The 25,450-nt window shown below is 41.5% G+C and overlaps 1 protein-coding gene across 1 annotated transcript in view; it reads left to right on the top strand.

The window, feature by feature from the left end:
• Positions 1-25,450, top strand: part of FRAS1 (Fraser extracellular matrix complex subunit 1) — a 478,911-nt gene that overhangs the window by 378,147 nt on the left and 75,314 nt on the right. The window contains exons 45-53 of the mRNA XM_033214331.1: positions 1,320-1,508; positions 2,950-3,069; positions 3,353-3,532; positions 15,260-15,384; positions 15,681-15,821; positions 17,432-17,659; positions 21,130-21,243; positions 23,352-23,502; positions 25,279-25,438. Of these exons, the coding sequence (XP_033070222.1) occupies positions 1,320-1,508; positions 2,950-3,069; positions 3,353-3,532; positions 15,260-15,384; positions 15,681-15,821; positions 17,432-17,659; positions 21,130-21,243; positions 23,352-23,502; positions 25,279-25,438 (1,408 nt within the window). The remainder of the gene's footprint in view (positions 1-1,319; positions 1,509-2,949; positions 3,070-3,352; positions 3,533-15,259; positions 15,385-15,680; positions 15,822-17,431; positions 17,660-21,129; positions 21,244-23,351; positions 23,503-25,278; positions 25,439-25,450) is intronic.

Raw genomic sequence — 25,450 nt, 5'->3', positions numbered from 1 at the left:
AACAGTTTGCAATAGGAAGTTACTTAAGGAGTGGACCTTTTGCCCAGGGTGTCTGCACCTTACTAGAGTTCTGTTGTTTGTCTGTTCTTAGTTTCATGTGTATTTTGCAGTGAAAAATATATGGTATAATAGTATTGGAAAGCTTTGTAGTTCTCAAAGGTCTTAAGTATCAAGTCTAGGATTTGACTTTATCTTACTTATAAGCTAATAAACTAGCCTGTTCCTGTTTCATGGATGCTGATAGAAGATACGAGATTCCTCCATCAGAGACACAGCACTCTTGTTACTCATAGCACAGCAGGCAGCATGGGCATCAGCAGGTTTGCATCGGTTCCCTCTGCCATCCCAGTCCCACAGGGGTGATGCAGAGGGCCTAGATAGACACTTTCATGTGCAGTAGAATGTATTACAGAGGGAAATACTGAGCTTGGGGAATTCTCCATGTTACAGCAGCAGAATGCAAGTCTTTTTTTTTTTGTCTGAGAGGAAGACATTACCTCATCCCTCAAGGTTGCTCTCTGAGAGATGGCCTGCGTAAAGCATGGTCAGGGCCTTACGTTCTTGGTGTTACCCACTAAGAACATGCAGGGATGTTCAAAGCCCATGGCAGATTGTCACTCCAAACACCAGAATGTATTACGCATGAATAACTAGGCTCTACTTTACTGGGATTTACTGTTTTTAACATGATAAAGCAGCTGCATAATAAAGCAAGTGACAAGACCCTGAGAAGAGGAGTCTGCCATTAGCCAAGGCCTTATCTTCATCCCCAACACATGTGCAGTGTCTGGGGCCCAGAGGCTCAGATCTCCTTGCTCCTAACACTCGGTACATCCTCTGTCCTGAGGGATGCTGATTTTCACTACTTGGTCTGAGATGGCAACAAGATATGTTTGAGTTTATGTAAAGCTATTTTTTTCTGATTTGGTGATCCTCAAGGATAGTAAATAAACTAAATCCAAGCAGGTTTCATCATAGATCTAAGAGTTATTTTTGTTACAGAACTGGGAGTTATTCCACAGATCTATGTACTGACTGATAGGTCACTGAGTCAAAGGAACATAGAAGAGAATGAAAATGAGTCAGAAGGAAAAAAGTGTTTAGGTGTAGATTCAAGGGATGATTAGCAAATTGAAATGTCGGTACTCTTTCACTAGGGAAATTATAACCTATTCAGCTGGAAACTGAGAAGGGCAAGTGCCTGGTACCTAGACCCAATGGACATGTGATAATTTAGCCTCCAGTCTCCTAAAATCATTTGACATCCCATTCAAAGGAAGTGTTGGGGAATAACCTACTCTCTTCCATTCTCTTCCAAGGGTCTGTAGCACACATCACAGAACAGCACTTGAAAGTGACAGATATTGACTCAGATGGTCATCAGGTTATGTACATCATAAAGGAAGATCCTGGTGCAGGGCGCCTGCAGATGGTGAAGCATGGCAACCTGGAGCAAATTTCTGTTAAAGGCCCTGTCCGAAGTTTCACCCAGACAGACATTAGCCAAGGTCAGCCAGTTATATTCTGCCTACCAGGCTTCCGTAGACTGCACCTACACTAGTAAAATGACAGTTAAATGTCTGGTAGTCTGTGGCAATAAACTGTGCACTCTTTGTTTGGAAGAGCTTCATTTGTTCTCTTCCTTGTTTTCTCATTTATCTTTTTTCTTTTTTGTTTTTGAAAAAGGCCTATCTTTCTTGGTTAAAATGTGTTCATGCTTTGACAGCGTTGATGGCATTTGCAGGTATTATGGAGATAAAAAAGTTATTTTGACTTGCTGTGATGCTAAAAAGTGTATATGAGAGACAGAGAAGGAAAAAAGAAGTGAGTTGGGATGTATTAAGGTGAAAATTATGCCTTCCTTAGGTGAGCAATTTATATCTCTTTTTAGCTCCCCAAAGAGCACAAATTAATGAACTAAGCAAAATGGAAGGGCATAAATCGGAGCTGCCTGGGGGAAATTACATGGCTCATCCCTCCTGCAGGAAATGCTGATGTAATGTAAGGGCATAAATGTTAAATGCTACGTAGTTAGTGTACAGTGCTTTCAGGGATACAAAAGGGAAAAAAAAGTTATATATCGGGAAAAAGTAATCCAAAGTCTTGTGATTATGTGCAATTCTGTTTAGAAGTGGAAATGTACCCCTGCTGGTAAGAAACAAGGTCCTGCCCACACACTAACATCTGAAATTGACAGCAGCTGAATTCTCATTGGACCTGGCTGCGCTTTAGTGAAGGGAAGTGGAAAAGGCAAAAGGAAAGTAATTCCTTAATTATTTCATGTGTCGGTGTCTACTTTTAAAAGATAAGACCAGCCCCCTCTTTTCAGAGATTTGGTTATATTTACATAACCAAACTGATAGATGCTTTTAAGTGATGCAGTAGGTTAACAAAAATGTAATACGTTTTTGTTGTACTTCTGCCTTTAGATCCTTTTGAGTTCTATGTGGAGTTTATTTATTAGTTAGTTGGCTATAGCCCATGTTGCTCCATGAACTGGGCAATGAAAAGTGAAGAGTTCTGGGAGAACGTGAGGTGCAGCTCTGTGTCTTCTTGCCCTTGTGATTCGAATATATAATAGGCTCACTCCAGGTGATGTGGGTGTGGTCAGTGCACATTTACACCTGGGCAGTTTTGTGGATCTAGTTTTCATGAGATATCCTTAGAGGCTGAGCTGATCTTTCAAAAAGGCTCCGCCTTAACCATGAGAAATGTCACTTGGGGTGATTTTGCTATGAGAAGGTCTTTAGTTATGAGAAAGTAGATGGTGGGAGAGGAAAAGGAGGAAATGAAAACTTTAGATTAAAATGTCAAAAGCAGTGTCAAAGTGAGAAAAGTGTGAATTGATTCATTGGTGTGAACACCAATTGAATTCCTACCTCTTACTTCAGAAATAAGGGCAGAAAGCACTAATAGCAAATCTTGATTTTTTTTTTTTCCTTTTTATAGGCCATGTAGAATATAGTCATGGAACAGGAGAACCTGGCGGGAGCTTTGCTTTTAAATTTGATGTGGTTGATGGAGAAGGCAACAGATTGATTGACCAGTCATTTTCCATCAGCGTTCTAGGTAAAGGGACATTTGATTTTCTAATATAAAACTATTTTAGCAGTTCTGAGGTTACGTAGTTTACACTTTGTTCGCCTCGAGGCTCGAGTCATTCCCTTTACCTAGCTGGCATGGAAACTGAAAATCATACCCCCTTTATTGCACAAACCCCTGGCTCCTTGGTGTGCTGTCTAACACACAGGTCTAGAGATGACTCTGATCTTACTTCTTGGCGCCAGGCCTAGAATTAAAGAAAGGAGACTGAGAAGATCCCATTTCAAAGCACTATTTCTGATATTTTCAGAAGACAAATCCCCACCAGTCATCATCACCAATAAAGGACTGGTCTTGGATGAAAACTCAGTGAAGAAAATCACCACCCTGCAGCTGTCTGCCACCGACCAGGACAGTGGCCCTACAGAATTGATCTACAGAATCACCAGACAGCCCCAGCTGGGCCACCTGGAACATGCAACATCACCAGGTAAGTCTATCATCTCTTGATTTATTGAATCAAAACTTAGGCCTTAGTAAGTGTTGAGGGCAGCCATATTATATATCATGTATACCTGGAATCTGCCTTAATTCATATTTATTTTCTGCCTCACTGATTTTGACCATTATGCACTGCCTTGTATTATACTTAGCACACAGCAGGTGCTTAATGATTACTCCCTGAAGGTAAATTAAAAATTACATGTAAAATTTTCTGTATGCAATCTTGTCTCCATAACTAGATGGTAAATTCCTTTAGGGCAAACACTGCATCCTGCTTTTCATCTATACTCCCTTGAGCACTTGTGCAAGGCATTCTGCAGGGCTTAAAAATTCAATCCAGTGAATAGTCAGTGAGCAAGTGTACTGAATAAGATTCTGGTTTAGCTGCTGTTCAGGAAGTGAAGATGAATGAGATACAATCCTTGCCCTCCAGAGTTCTCTACTGGGTAAGAAAAGGAACCTTTGCACATAACCATAACTCAGGGGAAAATATGGCAGGTGTTTTAAGAAAGGTATAAACATGGTGTTGTAGGAATTTAAAAATGGGAGAGGCTACATTGGGTGACGAAGTGCACAGAGGTCGCATTTAAGAGTGCCCTTGGAAGGCAGAGTTTGGGCATATAGAATTTGTATTCTTTCCAGAGACGGGGAATGGCATGAGAGGCACATTCAAAAAACAACAAGTAGGCCAATTTAACTGAAGCACATATTCTAAAAATAGTAGGAGATGGGGCTCATGTGTAGATTGAGAGTTTATGGAGGATCTTTGAAGCTGGGTTAAGTAATCTCTATTTAATTTAATAGGCAATAGTGAGTCACTGTGGAATTCTGAGCAAGGAAGAAAAGTGAAATTCATCAGGTAGTGTCTAACAGGATGAACTGAAGGAAAGGAAAAGGAGGCAGTGGCAGGGTTTAGAAAACTTTCACATTTGGCCAGGTAGAAGGTAGTGGGGTTTCACCTAGAGCAGCAGCCATGAGAATAGTAAGATGAGAATAATGTGAGAGAGAATTCCTGTACCTAGTAAGCATTCAATAGACATTTGTTGGTTGAATGAAGGAAGGAAGAAAGGAAGGAATTTCAGGGGAGAACTTATACAAGCTGGGAGCTGAATGGATGTGAGTGACAAGAGATATTTTCTGAATAAACAATCTAGAGCCAGGTGCAGCGGCTCACACCTGTAATCCCAGCACTTTGGGAGGCTGAGGTGGGAGGATCTCACTTGAGTCCAGGAGTTTGAGACCAGCCTGAGAAACATAGTGAGACTCCGTTTCTTTTCGTTTCTTTTCTTTTCTTTTCTTTTCTTTTTTAAAGGCCAGATGTGGTGGTGCACATTTGTAGTCGTAGTTACTTGGGAGGCTGAGACAGGAGGACTGCTTGAGCCTGGGATGAGGCTGCAGTGATCTGTGATTGTACCACTGCACTGCAGCTTGGTGACAGAGCCAGACCCTATCTCAAAAAAAAAGACAATCTAAAGGTAGAATGATCTTTATTTCTTGGAACATAGAGGCAGTGACAGCATGTTGGAGATTTAGAGCTTCATGGATTCTTTTCATATTTTAGGTTATAGAGTCTTCATTAATTCAACCAGGGAAATGGAAAAACAGGAGGAGTTCCTGCCCTGATTGTACTCACTTTCTAGTGCAGGGATTTCAACAACAAGCAAGCAAGCAAGCACATATATGCTGTGTCAGATGGTGATGAGTGTCCAGGAGAAGTAAGGGTATTCCCGGGAGAACACAGAGAGCAAGCGGGTGAGGGAAGGCCTCTTTAATAATAAGATGACAGTTGAGCAGGCATCTGAAGAAAGCCAGGGAGCTGGCCATGCTGATACATTAAAAAAAAAGGACATTCCAGACAGAGGGATCAGCAAATGTCAACATCCTGAGACGGGTTCCATCAGGCAAATCACGTTCAAGACGTAGCAAGGAGACCAGGGTGGCTGCAGCAGAGTGAATGAAGGGGAGAGTTGGGAGAGATGAGCTTTAAAAGGTGGAGGGTGATCAAATGGAGGAAGTGAGGGAGGCAGACTGCATCTGGGTCCAGAGCGATGGTGGAGGAGGGCGTGTTGTACGTGTGGCAGGAGGGCGTACAGGGAGATGGACAAATTGGCTAAAATCCCTAGTGGAAATTAGAGCAGGTCACTTGCCTTTTTGTCTGTAAGTTCCTGGGGGAAGTATGCAGAGCAGCACCCCCAAGACCTTGGCTGCTGAGATATTAGATAAAGAATTCACGAGCTAATTGTCTCTGCCAGAATTCTGTGAGACTGCTGATTGTATCTCTCCAAAGATGAAAGGGCAGACTTGGCTGTTGTGCTAGGTGGCGCATCCCCATGGTGCAGAGCCTTTTGCCTCCCTGATGGTCAGTAGCAGCCCCAGCTCTTCCCTGACCCCAGCTGTGTTAAGAGTCCTGTTGGGGAGGCAGGAGCTCCAACTTTGCTTTTTCTGTTTTCACAGCCCTCAGCCTTTCCTGGGCTTAAAATCTGGTTACTGAAACCAAGCCAGCTCTGGTTCAGGAGAGGCCAGTAGGTGATCATGCTTCCTCCTCCTGGAGCAGCGCCCTCCAGAAGTGGAGGAATGCTCTCTACCTGGGATGGTTCCTTCAGGTGCCCTTTTCCGATGGGCTTGACTTCCTAATTCACACCTTTCCCAGTCCCTACCAGTTTTTCTCAATCTGCCTGTTTCCAGTAACTCTGAAGAGAGCAGATACAAGGTTCCAGCCCTCTTCTCGTTACTCTGAGGGGCCCCTCCCCGTGGCTGATAGAGCATGACTTCCCTGCCCTCCTCATCACCAACCCCATACTGAGCCCCTTCTGTTCCATTTTGCCAGGATTGTCTCCTTCCTTCCTCCCCAGCATGAGAAAATGTTCATGGGGGTGGTTGTTTTTACATGTCAAAAGTCTCCCTTTGGAGGAAGTACATGTTGAATACTTACTGGCCTCCCTGAAGGCACGTGGCTACAGCTTAGCCAAAAGCAGCAGCACCTCACCCCCCTTGTCTCCATGGGTGAGGATGGGTTTACCAGAGGTTGGAGTTGAGGGAGGGGGAGGCGGGGGTGGGCGTTCTGTTATTTCTAAGAGGAGCAGAGCAACTTCTAGGCCAGTGTCTGTAGTACACGGCAAGATATTTATTTGGGGACCAGAGGCCTCCTGGAATTATTATGAATCATTGGTACTGCAGACACCCTCCTGATGGTTAACTGGGAAATAGACTTATTTTGATGCTGTCTTGCTTGGTCAGCTGATTATAATTGACTGTCCTCTGTAGAGAGAAAAGGTGGGGAAATTTCTTCTTCCCCATAGGAGATGTAGGGAGCCATCTGCCTACGCAAACTGTGCAGAAGACAGACCTGAGCCTTCTGTCACTGAAGACAGTCCAGTCCCTGTATGCGCTGTTTTTTCGAGATTGAGCAGGCCACACCCTCACATCAGGGTTTCCCTCTGTCAATAGACCTAAAAGACCCTGTTTTTCTTGGGATATCAGAGTAAGGAGTTATATTAACTAAGATAGAAGCTAAGCTGCTGGACCAAGGAGACCCCAGAATACAGTGATTTCAACAAGACATTCATTTTCTCTCAGAGTAATCCAAAGGCAGGTGGCCCAAGGGTGTGAGGTGACTCAGTGATCCTCAGTGTGAGGCTTCCACCTCTGGGCCAAGGTGAATGCTGCAGCTGTGGTCATCCCCCAGCCAGCAGAAAGGAAGAAAAGGCCAGGGGAGCCCCACATCCATTTTGTTTTTAGGAGCATTACTTGAAGAACACATGTCATTTTTTTTTTTTTTTTTGAGACGGAATCTTACTCTGTCCCCCAGGCTGGAGTGCAGTGGTGCAATCTTGGCTCATTGCAAGCTCCGCCTCCCAGGTTCAAGTGATTCTTGTGCCTCAGCCTCCCGAGTGGCTGGGATTACAGTCATATACCACCACACCTGGCTAAATTTTGTATTTTCAGTAGAGACGGGGTTTTGCCATATTGGCCAGGTTGGTGTTGAACTCCTGACCTCAAGTGATCTGCCTGCTTCGGCATCTGAAAGTGCTGTGTTTACAGGCATGAGCCACTGTGCCAGGCCTCAAATAACATATATCACCTTTCAGTGGCAAGAACATATGCGTGCAAAGCTGTGAGGTGGCTGGAGAATGTAGACTTTAACTGGGTATCTAATTACTTAACTAACAGTCAGGAGTCATATCTTTTTTAAGCAGCGGGGAGTAATATTGGGATATAGTTATTTCCAGGACAACACTGGTTTTCAAGGGATAGGGCATTTGGTTGTCACCCCTAGGGTACAAGTTGTCACACTGATTCAGATGGGGATGAAGGCTAATGGTGGCTAAACAAGCATTTAGAGGGTAGAGATAGGAATGCTATTAATAAATGTCCTGCAATCAATGGGATAAGCCCTGAACCAAATAATTGTTCTGTCTAAAAGGCCAATAGTGGATTAGTGAGAAATAGTAGGCTGTGGCATCTAATCCTAAGTCTGAATCCATATTCTTACTTTTAGCTTTATTCCTGGTAGAGCATATCAAAATCAGCAGAGCTCCAAGAGATAGCTCTCAATACAACACAACTCTCAACACAACACAACTCTCAACACCATACTCATTTCAGTCTCACCCCACGTGCTTCATTCAGGAGTTAGGCAGTTGCTGCTTCTACAATATTTCAAGGAGGGCTACCTCCTACTGGATTCCCCTCACCAGTTACAACACACCTTCCTCAAAGCCTGAAGTGACATAATGGCTGCTTGGCCAGATGAAGAAAAGATCCTCTCTGATCTGTCAGAATTTCTAAAGGCATTTAGAGACCCATTAAAAGGCCCTTTGCTGATGGAAAACCAGGGGAAAGCCACAGTTGCTTTCCTCCCCCTGTGGAGTCCACCGGAAGCTGAACCAGAGCCCGAAATAAACTTTTCAGATGACGTTAGTGCTTAGCAAAGGCAAACAGAGAAGGACTTCTGCACCACAGGAGGGCAGTGGCAGCGGGTACCAGAGGTGGATCTCCTCGCTGGTCAGCTCCCAAAGCTTCTTGATTCTGTGAGAGATGCTGCTTGAAGAAAAGCATTACGTACAGTGCTTAGCTTCATGCAGCCTCTGTGAATCACAGGTTACAAAGAGTATTTCCCCACCCTTCTGGGAATTTGGAACCAACCCCTGTGTTGTTATTGTTGTTTTAACCATTCTCAGGATCCTATCTTGCTCTTAAATCTTAAAATCAGGCAGATGAAGAGCTTTACCCTCATCAAATTGAAAATCCTTTCATCAGCTATTTACTAATCACCTACGTACCCATGAAAGTGAGTACCCTCGAGGATGAGTCTAGACGTCTTAAATCCTTAAATCCTTTGGCTGTTACAAAACTCTGCAGGGAACCCTTTCTTGCTAAGAGTTAACTTATCAAGGTGTCACCCACAAATTTTCCACTTTCTACTTTGTACTCGCTGCCAAGTTCTCATTTCTTGAAGGAGCTAAATTAAAGCTCTAAAAAAGGTAAACCACCTTTCAAACAAGCATCTCTTCCATTCCTTACCCCAGTTGGCCTTTTAAGGCCACTTCTGAAAGTTCTCAGGGAAGTGGACATTTTGTCCAGAAGTCGTAATATCATCTCAACCAGATTTCAAAATGGAGAGACAGCATCATGAGAACCTGTGTGGCTTGGGCAGATAGTATTGTCCTTAGGGAATGCACAGTCAGAGAGAGAGAGGTCAAAGCGAGAACTTCCAGGTAATGTCCTGGGCTTTGACTCAGCCACCTCCATAAATCAGACTACCCTAGAGTCCAGGCTGCCTCCTGGGATGTGTGAGCTACGGGATAGTTAAACCTCTTCAGTTGTGCATGCACCCTCAGCCCACCCATAATCCTCATTCCTCACTAGCTTTCTATCTTTGTGGAGGCTGGTCTGTATCGTGTCCTCATGTGTGGAGAAATCGCAGTACAAAGCCCCCTGTAAGCTACCTAGTCATGACTGCACTTTAAGGGCCAACCCTTAGCACTTACCAGTTTAGTAATAGTCATATGAAGCATTATTTTTATTCACCAGATATAAATAGTTCTCTTGTCGGTAAACGCACACAATTTCTCTTAATAAAAATATTGCAGAATTCGAAACAGAAAACCAAATATCACGTGTTCTCATGTATCAGTGAGAGCTTAACATTGGGTATACATGGACATAAAGATGGGAATCTAGGGAGGGAGGGAGGGGGGTGGAAAGGCTAAAAAACTTACTATTGGATGTTGTGTTCACTATGTGGATGACAGGATCAACAGAAGCCCAAACTTCAGCATCACACAATATACCCTGTAACAAACCTGTACCTGTACCCCTGAATCTAAAATAATTTTTTAAACCTGCAGAATTCATGTAACTTCAGACATAACCACCCCCCCACCACTGCACAGATCAAATAAAATCAAATACTTGCTCTTAGTGTCATCCACCATTTTATCTGCTACCTCTGAGGGGGCTATGACTTTTCCAGTTATAGAGATGACAAAAAAATACAATGAAATAAGGCAGTGTGTTACACTAGCATATGTGACTCATATAGAACAGAAAGAAAGCATTAAAAAAAAAAGAAATCGAAGCAGGTTTTCTGATCATTGTTTCTACTTTTCTATTACATCAAGCGTTCTCGGCTCTATTTGGACATTAGAATCACCTGAGTGATTAGAATGTTACACATTAGAATCATCTGAGTGAGTGGCATGTGTTTAAAAATAGTGATGCCTGGGCCCCACCTAGACCAATAAGTACAGTCTCCTAGAGATGGGACTTAAAATATAAGTGTCTTTTAAAAGGACCCCAGTGAAATTCTATTTATAGGCTGGTTTGTAATTACCTACATATAGTACTTGTCATATTAGAATTGCTTCCTTCCCTCCTTTTCTCCCTGCCTTCCTTTCTCCCTTCAACAAACACTTACTGAGTAGCTGCTACAAGAGAATACTTAGTTTTGGAAGTGGGGGGCGTGTAGACAAATATGTGGACACGTGTTTCGGTAGACGGGCACACATAATTTGGTACACACGTAATTCATACATATGTTCGGTAGCAACATGGCAGAGGACAGGGGAGCCCAAAGCACGCATGGCAGGTTCCACCTAAGAGAGGGGTGGGGGTTAGTTGGGAAACAGTTCTCAGAGGTGATGCTTTAGCAATGGTGTTAGTTCATTTCCTCTTTATTCCAACCTCTTTCAGTATTGTGAGACCATCCAAAATAGGATGCACCCATTGTCTTGGTTTGGGTTCTCCCTGAGAGCAGAGGCATATTAGCTTGCTAGGGCTACCATTAAAAAATTTCACAGAATATGCAGTTTAAACAACAGAAATCTATTGCCTCACAGTTCTAGTGGCTGCAAGTTTGAGATCAAGGTGTTGGTAGGACTGGCTCCTTCTGAGAGCTGTAAAGGAAGGACCTGCCCCAGGCCTCTCTCCTTGGCTTGGAGATGGCCATCTTTTTGTTCATGTGGTGTTCTCCCTGTTTAGATATGTCTGTATCGAAATTTCTCTTTTTAATGACACCAGTCATATTCGATTAGGGTCCACCCCAATGACCTCATGTGATCTAATTATGTCTACATTGACACTATTTCCAGATAAGCCACATTCTAAAATACTGGGGCTTGGGATTTCAACATGTGAATTTGGGGTGGGGAAAAGGTGCAATTCAACCCATCACAAGAGGCTTTGCAAAAATCCTGAAACAAGAAGGCTGAGAGTCTCCCACAGGATGAGCTTCAGATAGGACATGGACATGAGTAACATGCATGGAACTGCCCACAGCTGTGCTGCAAGCGGGAGGACTGAGGCATCATCTAACATGCTGTTAAGAAGGCAATTTCTTCAGAGATGCTTTATTTCCACACCATTTCCCTGACCTGGACTCTGCTTTCTTTGACATGCTGGCCCTCCAGGGGAATTGGAAAGACTGACAGGGTTAATGTGGGTCTCCATAATACTGCCAGATACATAGTTTAGCCAGCAGGTTAGTGATTGAAAACACCTTCAATGGGATTAAAACCCTTCAAGATATTTCAAATTGCAACGACCTGCTGTGACAGCGGTAGGCACAATATGTTATTAGAAACACCACCTTGCTGGCAAATGAGCAGATGAAGTCTTCCAAAACCCAATTAGCAAAGGCTAAAATTTTAAAAATAAAAAGTGGATGAGGATTGAAAATATAGTCATGCATTGCTTAACAATGGGGAATACAGTCTGAGAAATGCATTGTCAGGCGATTTCATTATTTTGTGAACATCACAGAGTATGCTTACACAAACCTAGATGGCATAACCTGCTATACACCTGGGCTATATGCATAGCCTGTTGCCCCTAAGCAACAAACCTGTGCAACGTGTTACTATACTGAATACCGTAGGCAATTGTAACATGATGGTAAGTATTTGTGTATCGGCACATATCTACACATAGAAAATGTACAGTATTGTAATTTTGTGGGATCACCATTATATGCAGTCCATTGTTGACCAAAACTGAAATGTCATTATGTGGCGCATGACTGTATGTGCTCAAGAGAACCTCTTAGGTATAGATTATAGTGGATAATCTAAACTAATTCATCAAATATGGTTTGAACACTTACTGTGTTCCAGGGGTTATTCTAAGTACACATCAGTGAAGAAACATGAAAAATTCTTGTCCTCTTAAAACTCAGGTTCTAGATGCCACTTGTTACCCCTGGCACATATTTATGAGTGTCATTTAAACGATAATATTAAAACCCATCAAAATCAATATTTCAGACAAGAAAGAGGGTATAGCCAATAAACCATTTTAGAAGCAGCTACTCAAAAATATTATAGTTTTTTTTTTTGAGTGGTAAGATATTTCTTTCCTACTTGTCTAGATTTTTCACATTTTCTTTAATAGACATATATTACTTTCATATTGAAAAAACGTTAAAGAAGAAGAGTGAAATTCAAGAGGTTTCTTGTTTAGATGAGTTTTACAAAAAGTGCTCCTAGAAGGCGTAAACTTTGTAATTAGACTGCCTCGGGTTCCAGTTTCAGCACTACCCCTTTATTAGCTATGTGACATAGGGTATGTCACTAACATTTTAATTATATAAATTACAGTGTCATGATCTACAAAATGGGGGTAACATGCTAACCTCAACCTCCTAGAGTTGTTAAAAGATAAAATTCAACATACATAAGCCGCCTTTAAACTGTGTTCCACCCATAATAGGTGCTCAATGTTTGCTAGATTGAATTAGGAAAGTCCCACTAAGGTCAAGCCTAGCACTCTCATGCAATGTAGTGAGAATATAAAATGGTACTACCACCTTGGAAAAGCAGTTTAGCAATTTCCCAAAAAATTAAGCATACACCTAACATATATTCCAGGCATTTCACTCCTAGAGATTTGCCAAGAAGAATGAAAGCTTATGTCCATACAAAGATTTACACACTAATCATCACAGCAGCTTTATATGTGTAGCATGCTAAATGAAAGAAACTAGACATGAAATAGTATATACTATATAATTCTATTTATTGAAAAGTAGAGAAAATGCCAACTAATCTGTAGCATCAGAAAGCAATTCATTGGTTGCTTTGGGATGGAGTAGGCGATGGGAAAGGGAAGGATGGAAGGATTATGAAGCGTAAGTTGGAAACTCGGGGTTGAAGAATTGGTTCACTATTTTGAATGAGGTGATGGTTTCTGGGTGTGCCAAAGCTTATGAAATTGCACACTTTACGCCGGGGGCAGAGGCTCACACCTGTAATCCCAGCACTTTGGGAGGCCAAGGCGGGGCGGATCACCTGAGGTCAGCAGTTAGAGACCAGACTGGCCAACATGGAGAAACCCAGTTTCTACTAAAAATACAAAAATTAGGCAGGCATGGTGGTAGTGTGTGCCTGTAATTCCAGCTACTTGGGAGGCTGAGGCAGGAGAATCACTTGAACCTGGGAGGCAGAGGTTGCAGTGAGCTGAGATTGTGTCACTGCACTGCAGCCTGGGCAACAAAGCGAGACCCTATCTCAAAAAAAAAAGAAAGAAAGAAAGAAAGAAAGAAGGAGGGAAGGAAGGAAGGAAGGAAGGAAGGAAGGAAGGAAAGAAGGAAGGAAGGAAGGAAGGAAGGAAAGAAAGAAAAGAAAAAGAAATTGCACACTCTATATATGTGTAATTTATTATGTGTCAATTTTGCCTCAATAAAAAATATTTTTAAAAAATCAATCTCAAGAGGAAGGCAAAATCTATCACCTTTCTTAATCAGTCTTAGACTTCCATAAAGGGAACAGTGAATTAGGTGACCAGTTGATGGTGAGAATCCGAATGAGATTTTCCTGTGAGCTGTGAGAATGGATTCACAGCAGGGGGAAGAGATTTAAATTTCTCAGTGCAGCCAGTCTGAAGTTATTAAATTTTTAAAGAATGGTATGGATTTCTGTCCAGAGCCAAAAGACAAAGGTATAAGACAGGGTGCTACATTTCTTGCCTGTCAAGAACTGATGTAGCAAGCACAGAAATATAAAATGCCTCATCAAAAAATTAATGCCCCCATATTCGAGAGGCTATTGTATCTGTGTGACAAATTTCAGATGATAAGGAGAGATGCAAATGTAAACCATGTGGGTTGATTTTTTTTTTTTACTTCTTAAAGATACAGCAGTGATACTGATGTCACCCTTAAATATATGAGTCAATGTAGAATCTTTGTTTTCTTTGTAGGTTAACAATGACAAATCATAAAACCCAGAATACAGCAAATCAATTTCAGGGCCAAACTAAAGGACTAGATTACATGGATTAATACCTCAAAACCCAGAATCAGAAGGCGATAATTTGTGCTGGAGGATGAAAAGATGTGATTTTCATTTCAGTCTTGATTGGCACCTGGGTATGAGCCCTAGCGGCCCTAAGATAGAAGCAACAATTCCAAGTTGTTTTGCTAAATGTTATGAGGCATTTAAAACAGAGACATTGCACATTCATGGGAGAGTTTACCGTTGTTTAAAATTTCTTTCAAATTTTTTGTTTTAAAAATGACTCTGGAAAAAAATTTTAACATGATTTTTTTCTCTATTGTGTTACTAAAGGATATTGTTTTTCCAGGTCATTTTTGATTTGGTATGGAATAATTGCTCATGCCCCAAAGTCATGCGGTAAGTTTTGTTACTGCCTGACTGGCTAAAGTGGGATGGGAGAAGCTAGAATCATAGACCTGAGAGTTGAAAGGAACCTTGAAGAATATCCAATAAAATTATGGCAGCCAGGGATGGCTTACCAATCACAGAAACAAAGCCATGTATAGCCAAGCCCTGTAACGTTAGTTTACAAGCTAAACCATTATGCAATATTTAAAATGTGGGTAGGTCTTCAGAAAGGACTGTGAAGCTTGGGGGAGTACAAAACTGAAGAGAGAGGGGCTTGGAGAATAAGACAATGGCTCTACCTTTCACAGATTTTACCTGCATATATAAACCCCAAGAGAAAGAAGAGTAATATTGATTGAACACCTGCTGTTGGCTTGGCACATAGAAGCCACTATAATTAAGTTAACATGCTCTCCCACAGAATATATGCTCTTGTATCCACAAACTCTTAACACAAGGTCCTCAAGTGCAGGACATAAATGCTGTAAGAAAAATACAAAGGACTGTCTCTCTGGTGAGAGTATGACACTTCCCTAGAATTAGATGTATGGCTAGTATTTTAATATCCTGTTTCTCTCTTCCCCTTTTTCTAGGTATCCAGATTAGTTCCTTTACTCAAGCTGATCTGACTTCACGAAATATTCAGTATGTCCATTCTAGTGAGGCTGAGAAACATTCAGATGCCTTCAGCTTTACACTGTCTGATGGAGTCAATGAGGTAGGTGAGCACTGGACTCCATCCTTGAAAAGTATTGATTCCTCACCATCTTCTTTGAATGGAGTAGGCAGAGTGACTGGTGAAAGGAGAGCTTTCATTTTCCTCTGCTCTCAGTCAAGGGGTAGGGGCAGCCTCTGTAGCCACCTTGGTTCTTGCCCAAGAGGACTCACTTTGGGGCTCCTAATTATTGACTTGTGCCAGAAATGTGTGAAAGGGAAAGTAGAGAGCACCTACCTTGGACTTGTTGGGTAGGTGCTAGGGACAGGTGTCCCACCTGCACTTTCCTGCCATTCTAGGTGACTCAGACTTTCCATATCACTCTTCACCCTGTCGATGATTTGCTGCCCATCGTACAGAACTCAGGGATGCGGGTGCAGGAGGGCGTGAGGAAGACCATCACAGAGTTTGAGCTTAAGGCGGTGGATGCTGACACAGAGGTAAGAGCGCTTCCTTCCCTGGGTTCTCTGGCTAAATGAGGGGCTGACCTGATGGCAGCTATCGCTTTGCAGCTGTGCATCCTGATGGTAGGGAGGAACTGTAAGGTGCGTGCAAACATCCTTGAAGGATTAAGAAACAGAAGATACCCTGGCCTTCTAGAAAAGAAAATCAAATGCATTTGAGATCAAATTGCTTTAAACCCTTTCTAAAAACCTAAATACATTCATCCTCTCCCTTGAGTACATGTAATAATCCTTTTAACATGTTATAGCTCTTGCTATAATGCTGATTTTGTACTGATCTACAGAAAATCAGGTAGCTGACTTTTTACCCATTAGCGTGAACAGGGATTTTCTATACCTATATGTCCTTCTCTCCATTTCACCTCCTTCATCCAGACTTCTCTGATGGCAACTAATTATTACAATTTGAGCCTCCTCAAAAACTAGGCTTTGTACAGTAAAACAGCGCATGTGGAGACTAAGCTCTTATTCTCATGCTTCCAGATTAAAGCATCTCACATTCTGACATGACTTAGCTCACATAAACTCATACTGCCACACTTATTAATTAGTTCTCTGTGCCAGCACTCATTGATTGATTGATTATTTCATCAAATGTTAATTACGTATGATGTTCTAGGCTCTGCTGTAGATGCTAAAGACAGGGCTGTAACAAGACAGATAAAGCTGCAGGCTTAGAGAGTTTACTACCTTTGGTTGGGGAAAAGACAGTAAAGAAAGAAGGAACATACTATAATCAGATACAATGAGTGCTATGAAGAAAAATAAAGGCAGATGAGGGAGATAGAGATTGATAGATGTGCTACTTTAGAGTATCCAGAGAAGGCCTCTCTGAGGAGGTCATACTTTAGCAAAGACATTGTTAAGCAAAAGGGCAAGCTCTGCAGTTATCTGGGAGAATTCACTCTCTAGACAGGGGAACCAGAAATGCAAAGGCACTGTGATCTAGTGCACTTAGACTCTGGGAATAACTGTAGCAAAGGTGGCAAGAGGCCAAGAGGCTGGAACCCATTGAATAGGCAGGAGAAAAGAATGAGGCCAGAGAGGAACCCTGGGACTAGGTCATAGAGGGCCATGCTGGCCCAGGTTAGGCCTTGGCATTTTGTTCTAAGTTAGTAGGAAACCGTTGAAAAGCCTTGGGAAGGATTTTATGCCCCTTTTTCTTTCTACGAGTCACCAGAGAAGCAGTAATTAAAAATGAGAAGCTAGCTTCTGTTGTGATGCATATGAGATTCTGTATATAAGAGTTACGGGTAGACGTATGGGAAAGAAATGAACAGATTAAAAAGGTCTATTTCCTATCATCTTGGTAGAGGTTTACAATTCAGGCTTCCCCCTGTGACCTGAAGAGAAGAAATTTAAATGTTTTAGTCTTACACCTGAAGGTACCAGAATGTAAGTGCAATTCTAGCAAACAGTATGGTCATTCTCTTTAGCCCTATTTTTGGCGTCTATAAAGAAAATACAGTCCTTACTTTATCAATGTCTTTGGGGTCTGCTACCCTTGACCAGCAATTGGGCATCACTCACTCTTTTGGTTTCTGTTATGAGCTTCCCTCCCCTCTGGTATTTTGCCTTCCGGACAGGCCGAGTCTGTCACTTTCACCATCGTGCAGCCTCCACGCCATGGCACCATTGAGCGAACCAGCAATGGGCAGCATTTCCAGCTCACCTCCACCTTCACCATGGAAGACATCTACCAGAACCGGGTCAGCTACAGCCATGACAGCAGTAACTCCCTCAAAGACTGGTTCACCTTCACTGTTTCTGATGGGACAAGCCCCTTCTTTATCATTGAGGAAGGGGGAAAAGAGGTGAGGGGTGAGGACACTGGAGGAGGTAGCCTAGCACTGCATGGCAGAGGCAGAACATGGATTTTTACATCAAGCATACCACTGTTTGAGTTCTTGTTCTGTCACTAGCTAGTAGGTTGGCCTTGGGCAAATTACATTTCTAAGCCTCAGTTTTTCATCTGTAAAATGAACAGTAATTATCTGCTTCAAATAGGTGGTTTAAGGATCCAAGGAGGTAATCCACATAAAATGCTTAACACCATTGACAAATAGTGCTCAATAAATGGTGATAGTTCTTGTTGTTAGTATTACTGTTATTTCTTTTTTCTTTTTGCCCATCCTTTACCCTTTAATTTTTCTTTCATCTGGTTTTTGAATAATGTTGTATATCTCTAGATTGTTTTTCTCTTTTTGGACTGCATCCCCTCAGCCTAAACAGAGTTTCTCAGTCTTTGAGAAATAGCAGTGGTTAAGAGTGTGGTTTTTGCATCCAAAATATATTGATTTTTAAAACTAATTTTTTATTTTTAATTTTTGTGGGTACATAGTAGGTGTATATATATTTTTGGGGTACATGAGTTGTTTTGATACAGACATGCAATGTGTAACACTCATATCACGGAAAATGGTGTATCCATCCCCTCAAGCATTTATCCTTTGTGTTAGAAACAGTCCAGTTATTCTCTTTTAGTTATTTTAAAATGTACAATTAAATTATTTTTGACATTAGTCACCTGTCATGCTAGCAAAAACTATGCCTTATTCATTCATTCTGACTTTTTTTTTCTTACCCATTGACCATCTCTGCCCTCTTACTACTCTTCCCAGCCTCTGATAACCATTCTTCTCCTCTCTAGCTCTATGGGTTCAGTTGTTTTGATTTTTAGATCCCATCTATAAGTGAGAACATGTGATGTTTCACGGTGCCTGGCTTATTTCACTTAATGTAATGGCCTCCAGTTCTATCCATGTTGTTGCAAATGACTGAATCTCCTTCTTTTTTATGGCTGAATAGTACTCCATTGTATATATGTATCACATTTTCTTTATCCATTAATCTGTTGATGGACACTTAGGTTGCTTCCAAATCTTGGCTATTGTGAACAGTGCTTCAACAAACATGGGAGTGTGAATATCTCTCTGATATACTGATTTCCTTTCTTTTGAGAATATACCCAGCAGTAGGATTGCTGGATTGTATGGTAGCTCTATTTTTAGTTTTTTGAGGAACCTCCAAACTGTTCTCCATCGTGGTTGTACTAATTTACATTCCCACCAACAGTGTATGAGGGTTCCCTTTTCTCCACATTCTCATTAGCATTTTTTATTGCCCGTCTTTTAGATAAAAGCCACGTTAACTGGGGTGAGATGACATCTCACTGTAGTTTTGATTTGCATTTCTCTGGTGATCAGTGATATTGAGCACCTTTTCATATGTCTCTTTTCCATTTGTATATCTTCTTTTGACAAATGTCTATTCAAATCTTTTGCCATTTTAAAATTAGATTATTAAATTTTTTCCTGTAGAATTGCTTAAGCTCCTAGTATATTCTGCTTATTAATCCCTTGTAGATAAGTAGATGGCAGATATTTTCACCCATTCCTTGGGTGGTCCCTTCACTGTGTTAATTGTTTCCTTTGCTGTGCAGAAACCTTTTAACTTGATGCGATCCCATTTGTTCATTTTCACTTTGGTTGTCTGTGCTTGTGGGATAACACTTAAGAAATCTTTGCTCACACTGATGTCCTAGAGAGTTTCCTAAATGCTTTCTTGTAGTAGTTTCATCGTTTGAGGTCTTAGGTTTAATTCTTTAGTTGATTTTGATTTGATTTTTGTATGTGGTGAGAGATAGGGGTCCAGGTTCATTCTTCTGCATATGTATCCTAAAAGATACTGATTTAATTTCCAGCCATGTCATGTACAAACTGAATGTACTTGTAAATCATTTAAACTTTCTAAGCCTCACTTTCCCTATCTGTAAAGTGGGAGTGATACATATTCTCCTGATGTATATAAAGCACTTAGCCCAGTGCCTGGTACACAGGGAACATCAGATAAACTGAAGCTGTAATCGTCATCGTCATCATCATCATCATCATCATCTTAGAACCAGCTTGTGAAACCAGTAAAATGCTTTTCTATTGAGGTTGTGCAACTGACAAGCTTTACTTCCTAAAGGGACTGCTGTCTTCTAACATCCAGATGATCAGACGAAACGTTGATTCCCCTTCCACTCCCTTGCTGCCATTTTTTCTCATCCCTTCATTTGTTAACCAGCTCTCCTGCAGTTCCTTAAAGTGCAATTCTGATTAAAGGTGTCTGACCTGGGGGAGGCAGTTTTAGTGAGTGGCATGTGTACACCTTACTATACCTCCAAGATAAGAAAAGGATCTCAGGCCTGCACAGCTCCTTTTCTGCTTTGACAATGAAGGATTATTTTCCTGGAAAAAAGATCCTCTGTGTCCTTTCAAGACAAACAGTCTGCGAGAAGGTCATTCTCCGTTAGCTGGTATGTCGGTGGGATGGCTCTTGGGATTTTCCTGCCATTTCGGTGTCTGCACAGCTTCACCACCCGGCAAGTCATCACTCTTGTTTTCTCTCTCCCAAACTGTAGCTGCTCCCCAGTTAGTTTGACTTTCAGAAGAGAAAAGATTTCAGGATATATCAGCAAGAGGGCTACTGTTCTTATAAACAAAATATTACAGCACGTCTCTGGAGGGACGGTGTCATTTAAAAAAAATGGAAATTATTTAGAAGGTAGCTTGTGGGAGATTGAAAAGCCAATGTCTCATTGCCCTGTGTCCCAGCTTGCTGTATCCACCCAGGAACAGTGAGCTGCTGGATCCAATTTATTATGTGTGTGTTGCATGCATTCATGTGTGTATCTGTGAGAATGGGATTATAAACAAAATTTCCTTTTCACTATTCCCACAAATGCTTTTATTCCTGATTTCTTCTGTGCCTCACCCTCATATAGAGAGCTCTCCCTTAAAACAGACAACAACGGGAAAAGGAAAAAAAAAAACAAAGAAAATATCTTCCCATGAAAACCTCTTTCACATCTGGCATAAACCAACCTAGATATTTCAACATTAACAATTTAATGATTATTTTTGTCAGCCTCTCATGAAAATTTTAACAAGGCTTATTGAAAGGAAAAATACTGTTTATTTTTCCTTCCCAAGACAATATTGAACTCAACTAAAGAAGACATAGGTGTGTAAAAACCAACTTCCATAGAAGGTGAAATGCCAGCAAGAATGCCACTTATTGTTTTTTTGTTTTTTTCTTTTCTTCCTACATTGTTCTTACTGTATCACTCAGCTTTCTCCCTTAGGTCTTGTACCAAGATGATAAGGGATGGGAATGGGCTCAGTTGCCCATCCCTCATCTCTGAAGTGTTTCAGGGGTTCCAGCTGTGTAGGCCCTGAACTTGACATACTTCAGGCGCTTGCGAATGATGAGTTTTCTTTTCTGCCCTCCCCTACAGGTTATGACAGCAGCACCTCAGCCGTTCCAAGTAGACATCCTCCCAGTAGATGATGGCACGCCTAGAATTGTCACCAACCTGGGACTCCAGTGGCTGGAATACATGGATGGCAAGGTAAGGCCTGCCCCTCTGTCATGTTCACACCACCCAACTTGGGCTACATCCTTATTCATGACAATGACTTACGAATAGAACTCCAGTTCAGCTCACCTGTTGGTCACTCCCTAAATAAACTGATTTTCCTGAGATTAGTGAGCTCCATGAGTTTGGTTAGGATTGTTTATTAGTTTATTAGATTATGTAGGTTTGGTTACGATTGTGTATAGTTTAAGATGCTCTTACAAAAAGACCCCAAAATATAGTAGGTCAAACTAGATAAAAGTTTATTTATTTATTTTCTCACATATAGGGTGGAAGTAAGTGGGCAGTGCAGGGCTCTACCTGAGCACTTAGAGATGTGGATTCCTTCCACCTAATTGTTCTGCCATCACTAAGTGGTTGCTATTGACAACCTGGTCAAACTTCTTCAGAAATTCATCAATATACAGTTGGCCCTTGGTATCCACAGGTTCCACATTTGTGGATTCTAACAACTGTGGCTCAAAAATATTTGAAGGGAAAAAAAAAGAAATAATACAACTTTTAAAAATATAGTACAACAACTGTTTATATAGCATTTATGCCATGATAGGTATTATAAGTAATCTTGACTTAAAGTATACAAGAGAAAGTGTATAGGTTATACGCAAGTTCTATGCCATTTTATATAAGGAATTTGAGCATCCATGGATTTTGTAATCCTCAGAGAAGCCTAGAACCAATCCGCGTAGATACCGAGGGACAGCTGTACCAGCATATGGGAAGGAGAAAACAGAAAGAGAGGGGCAAGGAACTCCATATTAAGCAAGTGATACAGAAATTGAATACATTCCTTGCACTCATATTTATTGGCAATAAATTGTGCATATGGCCCAAATGTTGCATGGGAGGCTGGGAAATAGTGTCTCTAGCTGGGCAGGCAGAGGCTCAGCTAAAAAACTGTTCACTAGAAGAAGGGGAGGGTGGATTTTGGAAAATATTGAGTGTGTACCATAAATGAGAAAGAAGCGGAGCGTTTTTGTAGGTGAGTGTGTGCAGATGAATTGAGCTTTAAACATTTCTTTCTCTTTCTCCTAATTTCTAAATTGGTCATTTTAAGATCTATGCTATAATTTTCACCTAGTAACCGTGTCAAGCACTAAATCCATATCCCCACCCAAACATAGTTCTTCGGTTGAGAACTGGTTTCTTGCATTGGTGGGTGGTATTCCTTCTAGGATGTGGCTTGTTTTCCATCTCCATGGAGCTGATTAGTTCATTGTATGTGTAGCTGTTGCACTATAGCTTCTCATTGAACTGGTTGGGTTAAATAAAAAAAAAAAAAACATGAATTAACGTTAGTGCCAATTTCTCCTATGCCCTATTTGATCTTTTTCCCCCACTTTTTTCAGAGCAGTTCCATTCTCCTCTCAATCCTCTCCAATTGGTTTTCTACCCCCTACTCCTACTCTATTGCAGTAACTGTTATTAAAGTCACCAGTGACCTCTATTTTGCCAAATCCAGAGGCCAATTATCTGTCTTTACCTTACTAGACCTAAAAACAATCTTCAATGCTGTTGACCACCCTCTTTCTTTGCTCAAATGTTGGCTCTCACTAAATACTTCAGTAAATGAATGAATGAAAGTTCAGTCAGTGTATCTGGGCAATATCAGGGTACAGTCTGTTTCTCTTACTCTATTTCAGACATCATAATTGACTCCTAGAAAGTGGCCACCTTCCCTTTACTGAATTATTGTTTCAAAGTTCCAACTTTCTTTCAAGGCCCAACTCTAATCCCGCTGCCTCCGATTCATCCTCCTTCAACTCCAGATGAAATTAATCTCTCTCTCTCTCCCCCTCTCTCTCTTAAAAAGTGTACAGCCCTCTTTTTATGTCTTCCATTATAGCTCTTGCCACACTGACCTTGTGCATGAGCCTTTCTTTCCCCATAAAGTGTGAATACCTCAAGGGCAGAAGCTGGGATAGTTTTCATCCTTATAGCCTCTCCAATCCTGACAGAGTTTTCCATGCAGTAAATATACTCAGTAAATCATTGTTGAACTGAATTAAATCTGAGTCAGAGGGTCTTGTTCCTGCTTTATTCCCACCTCAGGAATTAAATTTAATGGGTTTCTATTCTAGGCAACCAACCTGATCACCAAGAAGGAACTGCTGACCGTGGACCCAGACACCGAGGACACGCAGCTACTCTATGAGATAACGACGGGCCCTAAGCATGGCTTTGTGGAGAACAAGCTGCAACCTAGCAGAGCTGCTGCCACTTTCACCCAGGGTGGGGACTCTCTGGGGACTTAGAAATGGGAGAAATGTATACCAACATCACACTCCCTATCTCCCAGATTCTTCTCACAGCCACTTCCAGCTACTTATGCCCAAGTAACCTCTTTGCAAATAGAGATCTTCTAGTGCCTAACCATCCAACTTATGAATTTATTTCTCCTGTTTTTTTTTTCCCTGTGATGATTAACTATGGCAAAGAAAAATTCACCTTTACCGTGCTTCCTCAACTCCTAAATTGCTCTAAGTGTTGGCCAGGTTTTCTGGAAAAGAATGCATGATACTGCTTGGTTTTCTTTAAAAACAATAACAACAAGAAAGCAAAAAATAGCAATAGACATTATGAAAGATCTGTGATCCTGTGTGGTTTATTTTTTGATCTCTAAGGATTACAGACTTTAAGTCTTCAGCCTAGCAATTAAAATCAACATGTATAGGTTGCTCAACAGAAATATTTTCCCTATTTTGAATCACCTCAAGTAGGCCATGTTGTATTTTCATTTTTTATAAGCTTCTCAGGCTCCTCTAGACTGTTTTTCAGGATGGACTTGACTGAGAGCAGTCATTGCAAAACTGCATCTCAAAATTCGTTCTCCATGAATTTTCTTTTTACTCTCTGTCCTCAATTGAATGTTCTCTCCTCATACCTTTTTAGCTGTGCTTTGTGTTTTGGATGTTTTAACATAACTCAGCTATTCTTATTAGCACATACCTTCCAAAGAACGTTTATTAGAAGGAGTTAGGTCTGAGTATGAGGCTATAAACACAGAGGATGGGGTCAAAGACTTTTCTCTGTCAACTCTGGGACTTGCCGTCAACATTCACAAACATTTATTGAAGTGCTTTTTGTCAGGACCATGGGATTCTCGTTTTATAACAGCATAAGAGATATTTACAATATCTCTGTAAATAAAGACAAATCTTTTGTTTCACAGAGCTTCAGGATTTTCTTTTAAAATCTGACAGAAACATTTATTTTAAAGACTACTGGCCGAGCGCGGTGGCTCAAGCCTGTAATCCCAGCACTTTGGGAGGCCGAGACGGGCGGATCACAAGGTCAGGAGATCGAGACCATCCTGGCTAACCCGGTGAAACCCCGTCTCTACTAAAAAATACAGAAAAAAAAAAAAACTAGCCGGGCAAGGTGGCGGGCGCCTGTAGTCCCAGCTACTCGGGAGGCTGAGGCAGGAGAATGGCATAAACCCGGGAGGCGGAGCTTGCAGTGAGCTGAGATCCGGCCACTGCACTCCAGCCTGGGCGACAGAGCAAGACTCCGTTTCAAAAAAAAAAAAAAAAAGACTACTATGCTTGGCCAGGCACAGTGGCTCACGCCTATAATCCCAGCACTTTGGGAGGCTGAGGCGGGCAGATCACGAAGTCGGGAGATCGAGACCATCCTAGCTAACATGAAACCCCATCTCTCTAAAAATACAAAAAATTAGCCAGGCGTGGTGGCGGGTGCCTGTAGTCCCAGCTACTCAGGAGGCTGAGGCAGGAGAATGGCGTGAACCTGGGAGGTGGAGCTTGCAGCAAGCTGAGATCACGCCACTGCACTCCAGCCTGGGCCATGAGCGAGACTCTGTCTCAGAAAAAATAAAAAATAATAAATAAATAAATAAATAAATAAATAACTACTATACTTTTGGTGCTTGGAAAAATAAGTTTTGTCTGTAACCCATTTAAAAGAATAAACTAGGTATGTTGGTGTGGTAATCTATGAAGCTGCCGTTACATCCCTGGGTTAATTCACAGAGAGTCTTTTTTCTCACAGAGGATGTGAACTTGGGGTTGATTCGTTACGTGTTGCATGAGGAGAAGATCCATGAGATGATGGATAGTTTTCAGTTTCTGGTGAAAGACAGTAAACCCAACGTGGTCAGCGACAATGTCTTCCATATCCAGTGGTCCCTCATCAGCTTTAAATATACCAGGTACAAGTTTGT

This window comes from Trachypithecus francoisi, unplaced genomic scaffold, assembly GCF_009764315.1.
Source record: "Trachypithecus francoisi isolate TF-2019V2 unplaced genomic scaffold, Tfra_2.0 Lachesis_group1, whole genome shotgun sequence".
NCBI classification, from domain to species: domain Eukaryota; kingdom Metazoa; phylum Chordata; class Mammalia; order Primates; family Cercopithecidae; genus Trachypithecus; species Trachypithecus francoisi.
Note: the sequence above shows the minus strand (reverse complement) of the source record. Positions and strands in the feature narration are given on the sequence as shown.